Source organism: Mugil cephalus, chromosome 18, assembly GCF_022458985.1.
Source record: "Mugil cephalus isolate CIBA_MC_2020 chromosome 18, CIBA_Mcephalus_1.1, whole genome shotgun sequence".
Lineage (NCBI taxonomy): Eukaryota > Metazoa > Chordata > Actinopteri > Mugiliformes > Mugilidae > Mugil > Mugil cephalus.
The window spans coordinates 9,405,479-9,427,240 of record NC_061787.1 but is presented as its reverse complement, the minus strand read 5'-3'; the positions used below and the strand labels follow the sequence as shown (position 1 = coordinate 9,427,240).

Here is a 21,762-nt window from a genome sequence, read left to right as displayed (position 1 = left end):
AAGGACACAAGCAAAGACAGCTCTCAGGATAAATCTTTTTTTTTTTTTATATATATAAACAGTACTGAACGTGATACACTTTTAACATTGTGCCAACAAAGTACACAGGCAGTTCTGGCTGTAAAAAAAAAAGCATTAAAATATACAAAACAACAGAGCAACACCCCGGAAATAAAAAGAAATGTAATTAGAAAGAACACTTGCTCTGAAGATAATCTGTCTCTTATTAACAAGGCCTTGTCCTTTTTGTACTGATGCCAGATGGCTCCCCAGCGTTCCCAGGGCCCCGTTTCCGTGCTCTCCCTGATGCCGATGCTAAAAGAAGAAGAAGAAGAATCAAAAATCAGCCATATTAAAAGAATAAAACACCCAAGTCCAAGTCGGCAACCATACCAAGTTGTTGGTCAATCTCTTGCAGGTGCTTCTTGGCTTCCTCCATCTCCTTTTGATTTTTCAGCATTTCAGGAGAGTTCATATGTTTTATGTGGGTTTCTCTGTCTTTCTCTGCATCCACTTTCTTCTTCAGAGCTGACTGGTACTTAGTCAGCAGGTCTGAGCAATGACAGGATTTAAAGAAATTGAATAATAGTCTCATGGAACTTCAAGAAAAAAGCTTGAAAACATGCCTATGAGAGACGTCACCTATATGTTCGTTCAGGGCGTAGTACTGCTGTGGGAGGGGAGCTCCAAACGTTGGTTCTCGGCTCCTCTCCGGGGCCCTGTTCTGCGCTCCTCCGAACTTGCCCTTGCCACTGACCCTGTGTCCCTGCCTGGTGAGAATGGTGGGACACGGTGCCTTGGTTTGCACCACCTGTAAGCAACAGCTCATTTATAGGAAAAATAACCACCAGCCAGTTAATCTGCCAGCGCCCCTCCGGCCACAGCATTACTCACCGCATTTCTGTAGTTCTGTGCCGAGGTCAGGTCATCGATCACGATTGTATCTCCGAGGAGGTTTTTAAATGCTAGAAAGGAAACACAAAGGGGAAACTTTCAGCTCCGATGTACTGATGTAGCAACTCTTTTTTTTAACTATGCCGACTACTATTAAAGCCTTAATATTTCTGTGTAAATGAGCAATAAATGCAGCCAAAAAGATATTTTAATTTGGTGAAAGAAGCCAGATTTCTGCTTCATTAACAGCGCTCCGCCCCCCCACTCCTTCAGTCCCAGAAGGAAACATTTACTGAAAACTCTACAGGAGTAAAGTGGCGGGATATCAAGGAAGTAACCCAACAACAACACACAGAAACACCTGTTAAGTATCTAGACAACCACAAAAAGCCTTGATTCTTGGAATCAAACTGCAATGACAAGACAGAAACCATGAAATCATTTCAGGCCGCTCACCGATGTCACAGCTCATAGGGTCTTGGGGGTAAATCAGCAGATCTCTGGCAAAGACTGGGTTCCCAGGAGGATCAAAGAGCCTGCGGCCGTTTCTTATGTGTGGCAGTGGCCTGCAAGCAATTCAGAAGCTTAAATCCCTTTGTTAAAAAAAAAAAAAACACTTGTTCATGCCATCATATTTGTGAAAACTGAGCAGAAGTTTAATTGAAATATACTGTGTGTTTCTCCCCAGCTGATTCATACTCTTGAAAATTGCGATTTATTACATTTAACATCAAGTCTGCCTTACTTTGGGTCATTGTTTGTATCTATCCGGGCTGTAACTATCATTTATTGGCTTTGTTTACATGTAAACTAACACTCCACTAGATTTCTTTCCTATTAAACAATTACACATAATAATAACTTTTAAGAGCTTATACATCAAACAATCTGCTTTCAGATTATCGTGCGTGATTTAAGTATTTTTTACATGTGGAACTGCTGGTAAGATCTCCACTTTATTTCCACTCTCAAAGCATTCATTCATTTGCATGAGAATTTCCTTTGTTGTCACTGAAGGCGTTCTTGTTGCTTCCTTTGAACCTCGCAGACGATCTTTAAATTACTGTTGTTGCTAGACTCTGGATAGGAGAAGGCTTAAAAATAAAAGACTGTAATAAAAGGACACACACACTTTACGGAAGCCACTCAGACACCGACACAAACACTGAAAAGTACGACGGTACTTGAAGGTACAGTACAGCAACGTTCACGTCTGGTTCTGAATAAAAAACACTGATCAGGTCTCAGGTCAAATAATTTGGGGCACACTGCAACTTCTTTTAGAATTTTTACAAAACAAGTTATCTGTATCTAACATTATTTCTGAATCATGAACAGTGATGTCTGTTGTGTCTGTGTTGTTGAGTTGTTAAAGCATCTAAACTAAGGGAAAGTGAAATAAATTATTTAATTTGTTCATTTATTTTTGTTTAGATTTTATTAGTCTTATTTTGTTAAAAGCTATGAGGGAAAAAAAAGATATTCAAAAGCTTTTTTATTGTTTTCTTTTTAAGTACACCCATACTTTAAAAGCGAAATGCAAAACCGATGCGCACAATGAAAACGACCAATCAGTGCGTCACATGTGGCCCAAACCACCTAAAATTTGGGTTTGAGCATCACGGGTTAAGTTCACATCTAAACTTGAAGACGCTTGCTTATAATTGACTCTCCCTGTACGACCGTGGAAATATGCCGTGAGCTGCTGTACCTTTGTCCCGGTGGCACATAAACGCTGTCCAGGGGTATGACCTGCTGCCTCCCATGCGTGTCCTCAAAGATCTTCCGAGCTGCCGCCGTTGTCTTGGTGATGACACAGTCCATGTCGCCCCTGATGTGCCAAGAGATAACCCAAGCAGCAGCGTCGTCCTCCACAAAAGCCAGGTGTCCAACCTGCATTCAGGAGTCAAAAACACTCACTCATGGAAAAAAGAATCCGGAGAAGCTACTCAGAGGGTTTTTGACGGATTCCGTTACCATTCCTAAAACATCCTGCTGCCCCCTGAAGTTGTCACGGAGAGTGCAGACTCTTCTGGACGTTTTCAAAATCTGATCAGCTTCGGTTTTCTTCTCCTTTAGGATTCTGTCAATACTTGTGCTCTGAAAGAATTATAAATACACATCGTCAATGCACATCTAATACATTCATATAGGTATTTGCATTACAGCATTTAGGTGTCTGTAGAACTAATGCCTTACGGATGCAGGTTGTGGAATTTTCAGGTTTCTTCGGTCCAGCTCATTTCTAAAGTAAGCCTCTTTCATAGATAGATCTTGGTGAAGAGCTAGTATGGGAGAGATATTTATGATAACAATCGTACTGAAATAAGTCAGAGTTAAAAGCAGCATCTCATTTAAAAAACAAGCCAAAATCTTACCTGTCAACATTTGGAGGAGTTCCTTCTGCATACTGAAGGTCTCCGTGTGAGACATAATGGTCCTGGTGAACTCATCTTTCTTCTTGGTCAGCTCAGACATTTTCTGTTGGCAGTCTGCATCTAAAGCAGAAAAAGAAACGCAGACAAACACCAGAGGAGACATTTGAGCAATGTACCTACTTTGCAAGTAGTTTAAAAGGCAGCAGCGGGTAGGCAGGGTGGCCGAGAGGAAAAACTAGCATGGCCTCCTCATCAACCGCCAACGTTGAGGGATTTATCCACTCTGGGGCCGGTTACGACGAAAAACTTTGGCGTATACTCCTAAACCCGTCTCTTTGTGTACAGGACCCTTTTACAGAAACACACCTTTAAGACAGTGATCTGTCCAATACTGACTATTACAGGCCAAATAAAGAAGTTGCACTGTAAGGAGCTTTGACAGCAGTGAGTCTAGCTAAGCAGTTAGCATGTTGGTAGATGAAATCGTTACTATCAACAATTTTTTTTTATTGATTTTTCCATTAGAATAACCATACATGTGTTTGCAGCATGTCTTGAAAGCATTGATAAGAATAAAGTGGTTGCAGCATTCAAGTGATTACAATTCTGATAATTATCAGATCCAGATGAGGGTTCTGCACAAAATATGAGCATTGTTGGAAACATCTGTGATAATGTGCCACCAAACATGTAATTACGTGATGAGCCAACTAGGATCTGATCAGAACCGTCTGTGTGGCTGGATACAAAGGACAATTCATTCAGTAAATCGCCTCAGCCGACTGTTTTAATGCAAATGTAGTTTTACTTTCACTTTGTATACTTGAACTTGACTCCATGTATTGACTAATGTTGCCTTCACAGACCGCTGTCCACGTGAGAGACGTTACACTGATGAACCAGGGTTTTGCTAGTGAATGCAGTTTTATAACATACCATTGTAAAAACGGAAGGAGAGCTCAAAAGGAGCCAGGGGCGTTGGAAGCATCGGCACTTCAGGCTTGAAGACGAGGACGTATGAGCTGCCGTTCTCACCGGGGCTATTTTCCACGACAGCCAGCCTCTGAGGAGAGGAAATGTGAAGTTATCACATACATCCACAGCAAATGCCAAACTAAAGCGCGTCCTATGAGGAGCGGGTACTCACAGTTATGTGGGCTTTTCCTCCTTCCAAGTTAATCTGAAAGTTATTTGCTTCTCCTTCAAGCTGAGGAAGTGTTTTGTTTCTCTGTCCATTAGGGCACTTTATAGAGACGACCACTTTCCCGTCCAGGTCCTGCCCCGCTGGGTTTCCATACAAATCCTGGAATCAATCAAGTCAACTCTGAATGTGTATTTATTTATTTAATAACCTAAAGCTCTTTCTCCTTAATGCGTTAATGATATTTTCTGCCTTCTGGGGATTAAAGCTCACCATTATCCTCAGAGTCATATCTTCCACCAAGGTTCGGCTGGTGATGTCCTTACTGTAGGAAACAACTGGGGTTGGAGGCTGAGAGTCCGGTCCCAGTTTGACAGGCTGATTGGCCACCACATTGATAAAAATCTAGCACATGAGAAACAACGCTAAGGTCATTGATTTCCCTCAGCCAGCCAGGACCTACCGCCCTGAAACAACTGAAAGAATCACCTCCTGAGACACGAAGGGCAGCTTTAGGTTCCTGTTCGCTTTATGGCAGATACGTAAGGTAATATGTTCAAACGAACCTGATCACTGCACAGGAAGTTTTCTTTGTCAATACGCAGAAAAAACTGAATGGTGTGCTTCCCAACATGCTCTGGGATTTCTTTATCTCTGCAGACGAAACACACACAAAAAAACAAAAACAAGAGTTAGTTATTTCGTAAAATGTAGAAATGTACTCTAAAATCTCACTTGCAATGTTACTCAGAGTTAGATGAAAAGAAATGGAACAGCTGTATCTCATTAATATGTAGCTACCGCCACCCAGAGGTTTGCTTAGCATAGCATGAAGAGTGAAAACAGAAAGAAAGTGTTAGAAAGTAGCTATGGACAAAGATGAGAAAATGTGCCTATAGCAGAGCCTGATACTGTGATACTGAACGTGGGTGGTATCACACCGCTAAATCTTCACACATAATCTTCTTTCTAATCTCAAAGTTGCACCCGCTACACGATTTGAATCAGGGCATCCATTTATCAGTAGCTAATGTTAGCATCAAGAGGTACATTGTTTATAATTGCTTGATAACACCAGCTGCTCTGTGTCATGTAAGACTAAACATCCACATTTTAAATCCTTAGTATCAAACATGTATTTTGCTGTAACTTTATCATTTACTGTTCACACAGACGATCGGTATCAGTGTTCCCAGCTAACTCTCAATGGTAAAGCGGTTTTCCCAAAAATATCTCACCTAAAGCGAAAACAGTCGTTCTTTTCATTTTCCATGGGTTTACTACATTTGAACTCAGTGGCCTGGACAAAAGATGCAGAAGAATGTTAGTCGGGATATTAGACGTGATAACAAATAATATCGAGCACGTCCGCGTCTGTTAGTCACTCACCGTTTGTGGGCACGTTTTTCCTGAGGACTCTCCGCTCCACAGCCTCATGGACACATGAGCTGGGTTAAAAGTCGTAATCGGGCTTCCTTCGTCAGACACCACGGTCACTGAGAAAACTGAACAGACGGAGATAATGTCAGTGTGCTGCACAAGTAAGTGCATGAACTGATTCAAAAATAAAAACACAAAAGCAAACCTGGGAAGGTTCCTCCAGCGAGACATTTAGCACTAGTGTCGTACTCTACTGACAGGCCGACAGGTTTGTTAGGATCAGGGATGACAATGAGGTTCACTGATGGACCAGGGATGGGCTTCTTGTTGAAGGAACCTTTAAATACCAGCTGATAGTACCCCCTAGTGAAAGAACAGGTTATCATCACTCCCACTTTTAACTGCTCTAACTCAAGACTGGAAATATAAATATAGAGATGGGCCACACACATATACATATTTATGCATTACAAAGTGGCACTTACTTTGGACCACTCACACCTTTAACAGTGAAAGAGGCTTTCCCGTCTGCATTCACAGGTTGTGAAGTAACATCTGCCTTCACCTAAAATAAGAAGATCTTGGTGTAAACTGTTTGTATTCCTGTCTGTAATTTAAAACTTGCAATCATCAAATCTTAAAATACATAAGTGCTTACTCTTATATTTAAAAGAATAGAGATATCCGGTACATATAAAACACAGAGCTCAACCCATGCTGACTATTCATTAGACAGAAAACAGGAAACGCAGAGGCCTCGGCTGTGACGGGTAAATTAAACAAAGCCCCAGAGGAGGAGGCATTGCCTCTCCCTTTTCTAGCTAACCTTGAGCGTTGACGGTGAAGACTTCAAATCTACCACAACCCTCTGGTCCGAGGACGGATTTCCCCACTGGTCCAACAGTTGGATGAGGAACGGCTCAGAGATGCAATCGTCATTTAACACCTGAAAAGGCTGAAAAAGAAGAACGAGATTCATTTGTTAGGTGGGAATCAAAAACTCTGATCTGTGAGAGGACAAAATCAACACTTTATTGTTTTTTTTGTTTTGTTTTGTTTTTACCTGTGCAGGTCCACTGACTAGTTCAAGCTTTGCAGGGACCCCCGGGGACACTTTAACTATGACACGCTCCACGTAGTCACAGTAGCTAAAGCACATTTCTCTGGCGCCGGGTGATCCTCCCTGGAAACGCACGCCCGTCACTACAACAGAACCGCTGCTCTCCTGATGCAACACACAAAGGGGAAAGCTCATCAACTTTATATGCACACGGCAACGAAACAAGGCCCCACTGTCCCCAGTGTCGTGGAACCTGAAGACTCAGGTGGCTTATGCTGAAGTCAGGTTTAGTGATACCAGGACAAATGCATTCGGATAGAAGATGTGAAATTAGGTGGGAGGTCAAATGCTGACGATCACCATCTGTGGTGGCAGTGGAGTCTCTCTGGCTAACCTTGGACACCCTGTTTGGTCTATGGAATGTAAATAAGACCAGGTCAAAGAGACCCGTAACAGTGAGGTTTTCCTTCACAGATCTCCCTTTGTGACCAACAGGTCAACAATAAATAATTTTTTTCAGAAGGAAAAGTTGCTACAACCAATCAAACTGGCAGAGGAGACTCACAGAATGAATGTTGGCTCATTCATTACCGTATTTTCCGGACTATAAGCCGCTACTTTTTTCCCACGCTTTGAACCATGCGGCTTATGCAAAGATGCGGCTTTTCTGTGTTTTTTTTTTTTTTTTTTGGAATAAATCCTTCATAAAAACTGGCTGCATGAGAAAAGCATAATTTTCAGCCAGCTTTACCCTGGGATGACAACGACACGGAGAGTGACACTGACATAGACACAGAAAAGGTATGTGACGAAGCTCTTCTGAGGCTGTTCAACTTGGTGACTTCAGTGGTTTCAGTGTGCAGAAGAAGGATGAATAAACCAATCAATAACTTTGTTTGATCAGCACTTTTACTTTTATGTTACAGGCACCGTTCGCAAACTGATCAGTTATGTTCAGTTAAACTAATCAGTTCAGTAGATATCAGCGGCTTATAGCCCGGTGCGGCTTATATATGTACATTTCCATTTTTTTTTTTAAAACTTTGTGGGTGCGGCTTATATTGTGGTGCGCTCTATAGTCCGGAAAATACGGTACTCAAAATAACAGACTATACACCCCAAAGGTTATGCAGGTAGGAAGGAAAACCCAGTGGGAAAAACTTTCCTACCGCTCCCTGATAATTTTAGAAATGGATTTTAAGACTCAAATCACTGGGCAGAGATCTCAGTCTGTCAATCAGAAGTGTCTAACTAGGAAGGAGAGGTTACTAGCTACACATCACTTCCACCAGACGTCTCTACCACGCCTGTCTCCACCTACATTAAGGCACAACATTAGAGAAATGGTCTGATGATTGATGTTCTTGTCAGCATCACAATAACGTATGTTCGTTTATTTGATAACCTATCTATTATCTTGTGCTTTATGTAAGAATAAAAGCATACAGCAGCAGATTTCTGTGAACTTTTTTTAGTTCTGAGTAACCAAGCAAAAAGAGGAATCATCACTTTCCTTTTTAGACCTGCCTTACCTGACCTCCCTTATCTCTTAAAGTTTTATTACCTCACCTGTATTCTACATTTTATGAGAGAGACTGTGCCTCGTGTTCTACACTGTTTTATTGGAAGAAATAGTTTAGACACAGCAAGAAAGTGAATCTTAGTAAACTTAAATCTGTTTATCTCTCACCTGCCATTTAAAAGTGACGGCTGATTTGTCCAAGCCCTCGGCATCCACTGCCATTTGTTCCACACAGGTGGGCTTAAGCGCCTTGGTTGAATTGTCGTACTGGTCAACAAGCTCCAAGACTGCGCAGAGAGATCACATGAAGCAAGCAAGCATCAACTAAGAAAGCTTTGAATGATCGGGTTCATACTCACATATGTTTCCAGGCAGGGTTTCACCGAGCCTCACTGTGTTTTGGTGAAGGGTTACTTGTAGCCGTGCTGGTTCATCCGGATGAGGCCTTCAAACAAGACGAGGATGCAGATGTTTGGCATTTTGTAAAATATACCTATTCACCTTTTTTTTTTTTTGCAATTTGAGAGTTAAATGAGATATACTATAAGAGATGGATTTAAATTTGAATGAATGTCTGTTAAGTGGAAAGCTTTATCGCCAATAGATTTTTGTTAAATTGTCGTCACCAGTGACCACAGGTGTCACCAAAATCCACACAGACTGAGATGTTTGAGAATGGCACTAATAATAAAAAATTACTGCCAGGAGATGATTTGCTTAGATTAATACAAACATTGTGAATAGCTAATTTGGGATAGTCTGAACTACGAACAAAAACAACTATGTCATTTTGTTATCTTTGATTAAAGCTAGGAACATTTCTAGCCATTATGCTAACTACTAAGCTGCAGGACTGTGAAGCTTCATATTTAGCTTGCAGCCACAAGAGAAGTATCTACTGCAAACACTGAATCACAGCTTTGAAGTTCTGGATGTTGCTTACACTATGGTGAAGGAGACAGATACACTCTGGTCTTGGTAGGACACCTGGTAGAAGCGCCGGTCCTTCACCTGCGTGGGCACCTTTATATCAGGCAGCTTCCCCTTGACCAGATCTTCCAGATTGACATCTCCAGTCCAGTTAACCTTAAACACATTCAGAGTTCACAGTAAAGAGTCAGCAGAAAGCTCGGAAGTGTTCAAACGCATGGCTGAGCGCTGCTTGGTTTCATTTAATACCACACAACAGGAAACCATACAGCAAACATTTAGAAGATGCACCTTGATCATGGAGGCTATTTCAGCAGTGAGCAGTACTTCCCTGCCGGCCTCATCATACAGCTTATAGAACAAGTTCTCCAGCTGTCCTCCAGCTGGCCATTCTATAATTTCATTGTTCCTCAGCACCAGCTTGTCATCAACCTGACTGCAGAGCTCCATCACGGAGACCCGTGTGCTAGGCAGCACCTTCAGCTCCCGCATCACCAGCGCTATGTTCTTCTGATTCTAGCAGAAAAAACAAAGAGGACATGGAAACTTTACTAACAATCTTCACATCTGAGGACACTCATCCTGTCTTTCTTTACTAACCGGCATGTCAAAGTGAAGTTTGAGCATTTCTGGTTCTCCTTCGGTTATGTCCACGTTTATAGGTTGTGTCGTAAGGTGGCCTGTTCCTGTGCTGCTGCAGTCAATAAATTCAGCAGGAATCCCATGAACCTGCAAATGTGCAAAGAGGAAACGTTAACCAAGACAAAACATTTTAATATACTCATTCAGATTATACTAAAACATACGTTAATCCTTAATCCCGACAAATCAAAATGATGACCAAGGAGAGCATCATCTTCCACTGGCAGTTTTGGGGATTCTAACTCTGAGGCTTTCTGCATGACTTTTCCCTTAGACACCTGATCATTTGCCAACAAATGTTCATACCTGGCAGCGAACAATCTGCTTGGGTCGAGCTGTGATGTTCCCTGCCTCATCATGAATCTCAAAATGAAAAGCGACCGAGTTTCCATTCTCGATTTTGACTGGGTTTTGTTCAGGCCTCACAAGAAGGGAATGCGCGTTACCTGAAAATTAAAAGAAATATAAATATTTTATCAAGTTAGTTATTAACTCAGTGAAGGACAAGATGACAGACTGGACACTGCAAATGTTAACACTAGCATGAATGTTTAAAAGTCAGCAGGTACATTTACACAGCACTGGCTGAGAAATCTCACAGGAGGCCAGTTTTTCTGTAATTCTATTGCACACAAAAGTTTGTTTGTTCTCAATGGCAACCATTTTGACTAAAATGGCACCAGTGTAAAAAAATGTTTTCAAACACAATTAGTCAAATGTTTGGAAAGGAAAAGAAAGAGTAAATAATTTAATTTGACAAACAGGTACTATCAAAAAATATTTCATAGAGTCTCTTTTACCCCTCATGTTAAATGTAGATTCTTGTAAAATAAATGCAACTAAATACAAGATGGCTAATTGTTCTTTTACCAGGAAGAAGACCGATCTTAGCAATCTTCGTGTCATTTTTTAGGCCAGGCAGGGTCACTTTCAGGTCGTAAGTCTGCAAAATGAAATACAGGACAGAAAACAGAATAACTGTTCGTTCTTCATGTCAAGTGTCTATTACTCAACTATTCATACTTCACAAACCTCTTCCTTCAGTGGCAACATTTAAACGGAGTGATGATAGTGAGTAAAAATGCCCCATGTAATTACCTCAGTGGGAACACACTGGACTTCTCAATCGGATTGAGAGGGGTGGTCTAACCCGTTGTCAAGAAGTTCAATAGGTGAATATTAGAGCCGAATAACAACATAAAAGATTGGTCCAATCGTTTCGCTCTGAGCGAACTAAATAAATATTCTTTCTGAGTTTCCCAGAGGGATGGAAACTTGGTGGTAGAACAACAAGGAGTTTTTCAAACAAGAGTTTGTCAGTTTGTCAACACATAGTTCGGCCTCTGTTGAATGATTTCGAGGTCAATAAAATATATATAAATATATTGTTCTGTGAAATTTCAAGGATATTAGCTTAGGGAGTCATAAAGGTTCTGCTGTAATTGATGTTTTGGGGCATGTTAACATGTAAATGTCATTGGATCAGTTTAGCAAGCATCCATGTAAGCATTTACTGTAATCAGAATGATATATTATCGGACTGAATAATTATTATCCATCTTGGAGATTATTCTAACCGTGGACTCGGGGTAATTCTGGACTTTTCCTCTTGCTCTAACACCTTTGATGGTAAACATGGTCCCGCTGATGTGCACTGTGTCGTAGTTCAGCTCCAGGTCACTAAACAATGACATTGACAAATTAAAGACATGATGATGAGAGTTCAAATAAACCTTTTCAGGTTGTAGCTAGTGAAACATTTACTACATGTGCAAACATTTGAAGGAACATGAAACTAAAGTGACTCACCTGCATGAAAGTGTAAATTTGAGGTTGGGAGGAGGATTTGTCGGGTGGCAATAAGAATCCTTGATGTGCACAGGAATGTCAAATGGCACCCCTACAGGAATAGTTGGGCCGAACGTACCCAATTCAAAGCTCTCCGCATTTCCCTCTGAGGATATTTGGTGTGTTTATTTGGGGAATTGAGAAGGAATTATAAGTGTGAGAGTAAGCGTACTGTGAGCACTGGATCTCCATACCTTTGATGGTGAAATCCAGTGAGTAGCTTGGAAGTGGTTTGCCTCCAAAGACGGTAACATTACTTTCACTAATCATGGCGTTCAGCTTCAGTGTGTACTTCCCCAGCTTACTCAGAGTCTCTGCCAAGGATGAAAAGTTTGCTTGTAAATGATCTTTCAGCAGACATAAAAATGGTCATCTGAAAATTAACAACAGGTGAAATATGACAAATAATATACCAATTTTTTTGAACCAGAATGCCCACTTTGATGTATATGGTGCGATAAAAGTATCAACCTCTTGGTCTCCTTTAGGATCTACATTTGAAAGAGAAAACAGATTTACTGCATCAGCCAGGGAGGACAAACACTATCATAAACTCTATAACAAGGGATTGAACAATCATGAATTAAAAACAGCACATTATTGTATTTTTAGCAAAAAAAAAAGTAAATCATTTCATTTTAAAAAGCCAACATTACAACAAAACTTTGCACCTTACCATGGCGGACTATGCTGAGCTTAACACTCAGTTTCAGCCCTTGTCCCTGGCCTGTTGATGGCATCTTGGATAACGACTCTCCATTCTTGTTCAGAATTTTAACACTGACAGGCCCTAGAATGGTATAACGTGACATTTTCACCACAATGTGATCCAAGCTAAAGACTGCTAAGTGAACTAGTGTGGTGTGGAAACAATGCAACATTTTACCCAAAGGGGTCCCAGCAGCATAGGCGGCCTTTGTTAGCCAAGGGTTGCCTTCTGGCCACTCTACTTGCAGCTCCTCTGGAAGCCTGGAATAAATACCATTTAGTTAATGCAAGTTTTTCCAGGATAAAACAACAAAAGTAAGTTCATTTATTTAGCTTAGCACCTTTCATAGCAAAAACGTCACACATTGCTTCACAAAAGTAAAATATATATGTAAAATAATATGACTTAAAGGTAGTATATAAAGAGAAAATAGTATCGGACCCAGGACAGTACCTTGGGGGACACCAATGCAAAGAGTAATAGTTAAAGAACTCCTCAAGGCTTTTTATCGTGATCAACAGTGTCAACAGCTGCAGTGATCCAGGTTACACCAGTGAATCACAAAGTTTGATATTGAAGATGACTGGTTTGATTGAATTGAATTTCACCTAACTGCATACTCACTTGGCGAGGTCATTGTCGATCACTTTCTTAATGGATTCATCAGTGGCAGTTTTATCAATCTTGGAAATGGGTATGATCTTCGTCGCGTCGTGAAGTGCTCTGGGCTCCTAGGAAGGACATTTATTTGCTTTAGACAGTTTGTGTGTGGAGCATTTTTATTATTTGCACAAATCCAAGCTCCACAATTCGTTCCTTACGAGAGACAGTTCCACTAGTCCTCCTGTGGCAAAGACATCTACGTCGTAATTTCCAAACAGCAAAAAACGAACCACGGTACCATACAGAATGCGCTGCGTCTTCTGAGACTTAACCTGTTTCAAGACACGCAGAGTAGTGAATGATAAATGTAGAATACAGAATGATAGAAAAGCAAAAAAACAAACAAATAAACAAAAAAAAAAAACACTAATTAAAACAAATACTCACAAGTTGTCCTGTTTTGTACGTTTTGCCGTCCCACTCAATGGAGGAGAACGTGGCCCAGGGCTGCTGCATTTTCTTCGTAGGTACATCTGTTCGTGTTATTTTCCCTTTGTAGCCCAGAAATTTCACTTGTTTGTCCAATTGCGCATGACAGTTTTGAAGCCACTGCAGGAAGTCCTTCTCGATTTTACTTCTTTTGGAAGATTTCTTTTGAAGTCAGAAGGAAAAAATGTTTAGAAATCTATTGTGTGCTTAAATTTAAACAAATGCCCATCAAGAGATTTTTCATTACTAGGAAAGAAAAATTGTCCTACGTAGGTCTCTAACTGAGACACTGAGACATGTTATTCAAAATGGCAACCTATGGGTTCATGCAACTTCATGGAATCCGTATTCTGTCAACATGTGTTGCTGAACTTGTTATAGCACCTGGTCTGGTGAGCAAAGCAGTGGCAGACCTGTTCTCTTAGCCTGCTTTTCTTCCTCTCTTATACTGTCGCTGACTGGGGAAATTTGACATATGAAGAACGTCAAGACAAGCTTACATATGGACTCTAAAATGTACCACAAACAATATTTTTAATATCTCCTGTTTCTGAGCTATTGCTGGGCACCTTGTGCGGGGATGGAGGGAACTGCAGAGCTGATCTCTTCCTGCGGACACTTCAATTTGTGCATAGAATTAGCAATATATAAAAATATAACAATAACCGTGTAACTTGTGGAACATCAATGTAGAATATAGCACTATGTTGAATGTTGAGCTGCAGTTAGTTTAAATAATCAAAGAACCAGAGAGAAACTAAAGCAGTCACCTGTCCGCTAACAACGGTTGTGAAGATCGTGTCGTTGTTCGCTAGTTTCTGTTCCAGGTCGATGAAGGTGAGCTTGTTTGTGGTGACCTGGAATCTGTCGTCAGTGAAAAGCACGCCTGAAAACCGATTGTAACACTCCACAGGCAGCGTAGCACCTTTACTGGGCCGAGCACACCAGCGTAACCTGTAACAAATGGATGGCAAGTTATTAGAATTATAAATGAAGAGGTGAAGTGATGCATGACATTTCTAATATAATGTTGACGTGCATTTAAGGTTTCAACTTCACTGCCTTTTTGGCCGGATGAGGACCGCATCATTGTGACGTGTAATTAATGGGCTGAGTTTTAGGGAAAACACCACCACCAAAGGAGGAACATTTTGTTGTATAAACCGAGACGAAACATAAAGACAAATCGGTTGCGATCTGGAGGTGAATCGAGCTTATGTATGTATAACTTGCACTGGAATAAACTCTTTTCTTTACATCTGAATCTCACTGCTCCAGAGCCAGAAGCCTTCTCTTCTCCAGTTACCTGGAGATGTTTACTAAACAGCGTCTTTACTACACACAGTGGTGTTAAGAAGTGTTTGCCCCCTACCTGATTTCTCTTTTTTTTTTTTTGCATGTTTGTCACACCTAAATGTTTCAGATCATCAAACATTTTTTAATGAGACAAAAATAACACAAGTAAACAAAAACTTCAGCTTTTAAATGAAGTTTTTTATTATTAAGTGAAAACAGATCCAAACCTTCATGACCGTGTGTGAAAAAGTGTTGAAACCCCCTTGTTGAAACATAACTGTGGTTTATCACACTGAGTTCAACTTCTGGAGCCACAAAGAAACTAATTGAGATCCATCAGTCTGGAAAAGGTTATAAAGCCATATCAAAAGCTTTGGGACGCCAGAGAACCACAGTGAGAGCCATCATCCACACATGGAGAAAACATGGAGCAGTGGTGAACCTTCCCAGGAGTGTGCGAACAAATTTACCTCAACAACTCAATTCAGAAAAAGAACATCATACTATCAGGTGGTAGTGTGATGGTCTGGGACTGTTTTGCTGCTTCAGGACCTGGAAGACTTGCTGTGATGAATGGAACCATGAATTCTGGTGTCCATCAAAAAAATCTTGAAGGAGAATGTTCGTATACAGTAGACTGTATAGGCCTATTATTTTCAGTACCTCATTCTCATTTTTATTCTATTTTTTGATTATTTTATCTTATTTTATTTGAATCTTATTCTTATGTCTGTGTCTGGTTCATATATGTTCTTTGTCATCTTGGGACACTTGGACAAAACTATTTCCCTGTGGGGATCAATAAAGTGATCTTGAATCTTGCACCAGACCATCTGTTTGTGACCACAAGATGAAGAGAACCTGGATTCTACAGCAGGACAATGATCCAAAACACACCAGCATGTCCACCTCTGACCTGAATCCTACGGCAATGCTGTGACATGAACTTAAAAAGGCAGTTCATGCTGGGAAATCCTTCAATGACACTGAATTAAAGCAATTCTAGAAATATGAGCGGGCCAAAACTGCTCTACAGTACTGTAAAAGACTCACTGCAAGTTATCACAGACCCTTGATTGCAGTCGTTGCTGCTAAGGGTGGCCCAACCAGTTCAATCACACAGGACCATGTAAGTTTGGATTTTGTTTTCCCTTAATAATAAAAACCTTCATTTAAAACTGCTTTATTTCTCATGTGTTCTGTGACTAATATTCAAATTAGTTTGATCTGAAACATTTAAGTGTGACAAACATGCAAAAAGAAATCAGGAAAGTGGGCAACACATTTTGACACCACTGTGGTTCAGCCGAGAGAGACAGGAAGTAATGGGCGAGAGAGAACAGACGAACTGAAGCGCAACTGAACTTGCATTGCTGCGGTTAGAACTACAAGATGCATGCTCAGTAAAAATGAACCCCCCACAGAAAAGCACCCGCCACACCCAAGTACATCAAAGGTGAACATCAATCAGCTAGCACCAGATTTGGACCATTACAGAGATTTTGGTTGGATTTTTAGATCGTCCTCATCAGTTGGTTTATAGACAAAATCTCTTCATCTAGAGTCGTCTATAGAAGATGCTAATGGATAACATTGCTGCACTGCTTTGTAGAGCATTTCCTAGATGTAAACAGTTTGTTTATGAGCATATATACCTATAAGTGGGTGTTAACCTGTTAAACAAAGGTCTTGTAGCATCAAAGAAATAACTCTTGCATATGGAGTTTAAGCCCTAAGGGCTGTATTATGAGAGCCAATATGCTTGCAGAGTAAAAGCTAATATGCAGGCAAAATGTTGACCATGTTATAATCTTACTATAATTCAGCCTGTTTGTTAACTTTCCTCTCTAATTAAATAATGATAGGAATGTCATTAGTTACTAGAGTCTCACCAGCAACCTTTCTGGTTTCCTTGTACTAGCCTTTGTGCTAAGCTAAGCTAACCACTTGTTATATTTAGAATCATCACAGACGAGTGTTATAAAGTTTTATAAAACATGTAGTACTTACTCAGACACTGTGGTGTAAGGGATGAGCCTTCCATTCCAGAAACATTCAAAGATCGGCCTCTTTCCTTTTGTCTGATTCACGAGTACAGACTCATTATCCAAGTCATCATCATCCGGGGATGCTGATAAACAAAAGAAAAATAATTAAATCTTAGGCTGCGACTCGTTATGAAGCACTTTCAGTACGTCAGAGTTTGAATACCTTGTGCAGAATATGGGTCTTCGGGGTAAGTCTCCTTGTCATAGAGGAAGGGATGATAGCGGATGATTCCCTCCACTGTGCCGGTGTCCAACCCAGTGGAGGCCTTGAACTCAAACGTGTCTGCAGCAGCTTTAATGTACAGACTCTGCATGTCGTCTTCAATGTCCCTGAGATTGATCACGCGTTGTTTGAGAGGCCTTTCGGATAAAGTGATCTGATAAGAATGGAAGGGTTAAATAGATGGCATTTAGTTATATCTGGAAAAAAGTAGAAAGATTGAAATCACTGTGAGAAATATTCAAGATGAGCAGCCTTACCTGAATGTCAATTTTAGGGGATTCATCTGAGGTAGTTGAGCTGCTACTGCTACTAACGTTACCATTGACTCCATGAATGTAATAGTGATACACGTGCCTGCAATAAAGACAACACTTTTTACATGTCAACAACTCTGGACCTATCAAGACACATATGTGGTATGATGTCGATGAGTGAGCTCACGCAAGCTGTCTGGTCCACGCATCAAAACCGTTTTTCAGGGTGGCGATATGCTCAGGCAGGACCCCCGTGATGACCACGGCTGTGAAGCTTTCTTTCCCTTTTTCTTCAGCAATGAGGGAATGGAGGAAGGTCTCTTCTTTCTTAGTCACGTGTGCAGAGTCGCAAGGCTGCAGCAGGAGAATGAAACATCACAGGGAGGTTTAAAAAAAAAACGCACAGATTACTAAGTTATGTTATAAAACACAATGCGTTTGCTTGTACTTGATCTACGGGCGCATTTACCTTTCTGTTTTTGATGAATCCCCTATAAATGTCCTCTTTGCTCCTCTCTTTTTTCTCAAATTCCTCTTTCGACAGAATCAGTTCATGAACATCTGGAGAGCCTTTTGGTTTGCTGATCATCTACAAAGAAAAAAAACAAACACATTTTTGGAATAACCGTTTTTACACATTCAAACACTGTGATGAAATGATCTTTGTTACTACTACTAATTTGTGGACCTTGACTGCTGTATTCTAACTGGCTGCACAATGTGGATTAACATTTCATAACTGGTCCTGGGGGTTATCTCTACAGTGATAGCTGGTCTTTCTCAGTAGAGGAGATCAAAAACAGTGGGAAGCACCAATTGATAATTTAAGTTGATAATATATTTTTGTCAGTAAGTGAAAGTGAATAAAGCAACTTCTACAACCTCTGTCCCAAAGGCAATTCAGTTTGACAGCGATAAGCAGTGCCCACGCCTACATGGACGGCAACCAACACTCAACATTCAACAATATTGACACCAACCACACTAACACTGTCAGAGATAACATGCAGGTGTCCTCCTATGTTTCCCAAGAATGCACAACAGCCAGGTGCATTAACAGAAAATGAACAATCATGTAAATTGTACTTAATAGAAGTAAATATTAAAAGTGGTTCTGTAAGAAATCAGGGGTTCATTCCGACATAGACAGATTTAGATTTAACAGTGTAATAGCAGAGGGGATAAAAGACCCGGAATAACGATTTGTTTTCTTAGATGGAGCTTTAAAACGCCTTCCTGAGGACATGAGCTGAAAGTTTGCAGCTAGGATGTGGTTGTGTTGCGCAAAAATAGCTCTGGCTTTGTCTGTCGATGACGCATTCTGCACTTGCATGGAATGAAATACTCTCATGTTTTCATGTGGCCCCCTCTTTTATCAGCTCTCAGGGTAAATGTATGAATGTGAATGTGTGAATGGGCACCTAATATTTGTTGATACAGGAAACATAGGCGGATGCAAATAACATCCTGAAGCCATTTGGCGACTCTCACGTGTGTTATAATGTGTGCAACAGGTTTGAACAGGTTTGCCTGAAGACATACCCTTGCTGAATCTCCAATGTAGAAAATGGCCTGTTTGCCTCCAACTCCAAAGTAGGATATATCGCTATTAAGACTGCGAGGTACAGGATCAGGCCGAACATAACCCTCTCCCTGACTGGAATGAAGGAATAAGCAAAAACATAAAACAATCACATACCTATTTTTTTTTTCCTAAGTAAAAATATCAGTTGGACATATAACATCTAATCTCAGGATCTTAAAATAATGCACACCAACCTCGCAAATGTGCCGTTATCCCTTGTAAATTTGGAGAGTCTATACACTGCCCAGTTCTTGAGCTGTACAGAGGTCATGCCACACCCATTATCAAGGACAATGACAGCAGGTTTCCCAAAAGTTTCATCAAACATCTGGTAAACAGAAACAGGAATGAGTCACACATTCACTGTTAATACGACATTAATGATGAACCAGTATGCAGAACCAACCATTCGTATTTCTATCGTCCTAACTCCACTGGTTTTAGCTGTGGCTGAAAGACTGTTGTCAATGAGCTCAGCAAGCGCATAGGCTGGAACAGAAAACAATAAACGTGTTAAAACTGAAAGTTAAAACGATAGGACCTTGATACCTGTGCCCGTCTCACGTTAGCACTTACGTAATGACGTCTGGCCCTCACTGGCGTAGTACTCATACATGCCACACTGGGTTATCGTGTTATAATGAGGCGTGAAACTTATCTGCTCCTCTATTGCCCTCGGCAGAGCCTGTGTCTCCTGTTTTAACAAATAGAGGGTGCTGCCATCCGGAAGCTCCTCTATAATAGTAATAAAAAACAAAACAAAATTATATTCAAGTTTTATTTGTCAGACGAAAATATTGACAAATTATGTGAACCACATTTAAACGGGACGGTAAATTCAGGATAAAGTCAGACTCGGTTATTGGGCATGACATTTAAAGCACAAATAAATCTGCACTTATTGCATCAACACAGACAGATTTACTCACTAAATTTGTCAGAATCCAGGAGTGTCCTATCAGTCGTGGTCAAGACAAATACCTCATAGGAACGGATTTCAAATTCCTGTGAAAGCGATGTAGAAAGAGTCATTGGTTATTTTTCTGAGTTAGGGCTAGAACAACATTCTCATCGACAGAAAATTAACTGATGTCTCCAGTGTATGATGTGACTCTGACTATGAAACAAAGTAATTTAAAGCCACAAGAATTTGGTTAGAAACACCTTCACACGGGAGTTCTTGTAGGAAGTTATCTTTCAGTCAGTTTTGATTTGCATTTTAAAGGACACACATAAATGAACATGAGCATTACACTTATAACCAATAACTGTTTTCATTGCACATTTACCCTGAATTATAAAGGGTTGTAGCCTTATAACCATTGGTTTTTTTTTTTGCTCTCATATGTATTGATGGGTCCTGGGGGAATTATACGGAGGTTCTATGATGGCAAAACTTGGTTACCCTAATGCTATGGTGACCTGTGATTTTGATCCGCGAGTTAAGAGTGCGAGACTTTTTTGCTACCACAAATTCAGCCTTTTGGAAACTAACTAAAACTTGTTTGAATATTTTAATTATTGAATTGCACCGTTTTTAGAATTTGAAAAAAACGTAATGGCGTTTGCTCACCTCACTGTGACATGTTTGCTCTGTAAGGCAGTGTGAAATGCAAAAGAAATTACTGAATTCACTGGAAACTGAAGCTTAAATAGCCTACTTACTTCTGCTCATATTCTTACAAACTGAATATCTCTATCATAATCAGGTCCTGTTACTGGAAGAAAATATGGGGACGGCTGCACCAACCGACGTACAGCTGGTTGTAAAAAGAGGCTTGGTGTAAAATGCACTTTAAGCCCTAAAGATAGGCCTAGTCAGAGGCAGGTGAAAGATACTGACCAGTTTTCATGGTGAAAATAAAAATATTCAAGTACGGAAAGACTGCACCAATCCTCAAATGGAGACAGAGCTACCTGTAATCTTAGCTACATGTGCTTTAATATGGTGCAATAGCTTCCACTTCCACTAGAAATCCTATTAAATGACTCTATTCTGTATTCGTCAAAAACAGCAGCTCATTTGTGTTGTAGCTGTAATTCTTTACTGAATAATTAAGTGTTATTTTAGCGCGCAAAATAAAAAAAAATAAATTAATTAAAAAAAGGGGTGAATGTTACCATGGAGATGTTTTGAGAGCCCAAATCTTGATGTAAAATTTAAAACTAAACTTTTTTTTTCTCTTTACATTTTTCAAACTGCAACCATGGGTTTTACTGTGTGAGAATACTTTACGACTGAAAAGACCAACTACAAACAGTACAATTCTTAATAGCTAGAACATAACTATTAAAAACCACACCGCTCTGTGCGGTCGCCCACGCCCCCAACCCCAAACAGACATAGGTAACATTGCCTTGTGCAGAGCCTGACAAAAGTTATTGAAGTCCGAACTCGTTTTCACGGTCTTCTCCTTAGGCTCCTTCTCGTTGAAGCGGAGGTCATATACACGGATCCTCTTCACGTCTCGTCCCAGCTGCAGGGAGGATGCAGCAGCAGGAGGACACTGAGATCCACTGCGCCTCATCTTCACAACAACTTTTCACTCAGCCAGACAGCTACTTTAACCACATGAGCGTATGGAAGTGGCTAGCAATATGGCGGCAGAAAACCGTGCAATGTCGAAAAGGTTTGCCAAGTTGCACCGGTATATGTGAAATACAGCCTTAGCGACGCGAAAAGGGTGTTACCAAGCTGATACGTTAACTATCACTATTGTTGTTCGACGTAGGCACACAGGACTCCTAAAGTTTACCGCA

General features: G+C 40.5%; 1 protein-coding gene across 2 annotated transcripts; it reads right to left on the bottom strand.

The window, feature by feature from the left end:
- Window positions 1-23: 23 nt before the first annotated feature.
- On the bottom strand, window positions 24-21,749 carry smchd1 (structural maintenance of chromosomes flexible hinge domain containing 1). 2 transcript variants are annotated; one of them, XM_047568675.1, is made up of 49 exons: window positions 21,360-21,749; window positions 19,932-20,007; window positions 19,579-19,737; window positions 19,409-19,491; window positions 19,197-19,330; window positions 18,960-19,074; window positions 17,887-18,006; window positions 17,605-17,771; window positions 17,421-17,517; window positions 17,104-17,317; window positions 16,903-17,023; window positions 14,367-14,550; window positions 14,166-14,214; window positions 13,981-14,054; window positions 13,555-13,758; window positions 13,326-13,439; window positions 13,129-13,235; window positions 12,682-12,764; window positions 12,472-12,585; window positions 12,209-12,286; window positions 11,990-12,109; window positions 11,757-11,901; window positions 11,525-11,627; window positions 10,818-10,890; window positions 10,254-10,393; window positions 9,906-10,034; window positions 9,597-9,821; window positions 9,319-9,461; window positions 8,735-8,820; window positions 8,544-8,662; window positions 6,857-7,018; window positions 6,620-6,748; window positions 6,279-6,358; window positions 5,999-6,156; window positions 5,803-5,918; window positions 5,652-5,713; window positions 4,980-5,067; window positions 4,687-4,818; window positions 4,420-4,575; window positions 4,209-4,335; window positions 3,273-3,392; window positions 3,094-3,179; window positions 2,872-2,994; window positions 2,606-2,787; window positions 1,351-1,460; window positions 895-965; window positions 643-811; window positions 394-552; window positions 24-315 (listed from the first exon to the last, which is right to left on the bottom strand). In XM_047568675.1, exons 1-49 carry the CDS (start codon window positions 21,528-21,530, stop codon window positions 227-229), a joined length of 6,066 nt encoding a protein of 2,021 aa, XP_047424631.1. In that variant the 5' UTR covers window positions 21,531-21,749; the 3' UTR covers window positions 24-226. The 2 variants fall into 2 exon arrangements, with proteins under 2 accessions (XP_047424631.1, XP_047424632.1); XM_047568676.1 differs by lacking the exons at window positions 13,981-14,054; window positions 14,166-14,214 and having other exon boundaries at window positions 21,360-21,748.
- Window positions 21,750-21,762: the final 13 nt, after the last annotated feature.

Excerpts from the sequence above, each read along its gene's own strand:
- smchd1 (XM_047568675.1), bottom strand. The coding sequence starts at position 21,530 with ATGAGGCGCAGTGGATCTCAGTGTCCTCCTGCTGCTGCATCCTCCCTG. Across the intron at positions 12,110-12,208 it reads ATTCTGGTTCAAAAAAATTG|AGACTCTGAGTAAGCTGGGG; the intron begins GTATATTATTTG and ends CATCCTTGGCAG. Across the intron at positions 9,822-9,905 it reads AACTTCACTTTGACATGCCG|AATCAGAAGAACATAGCGCT; the intron begins GTTAGTAAAGAA and ends TTTTTCTGCTAG.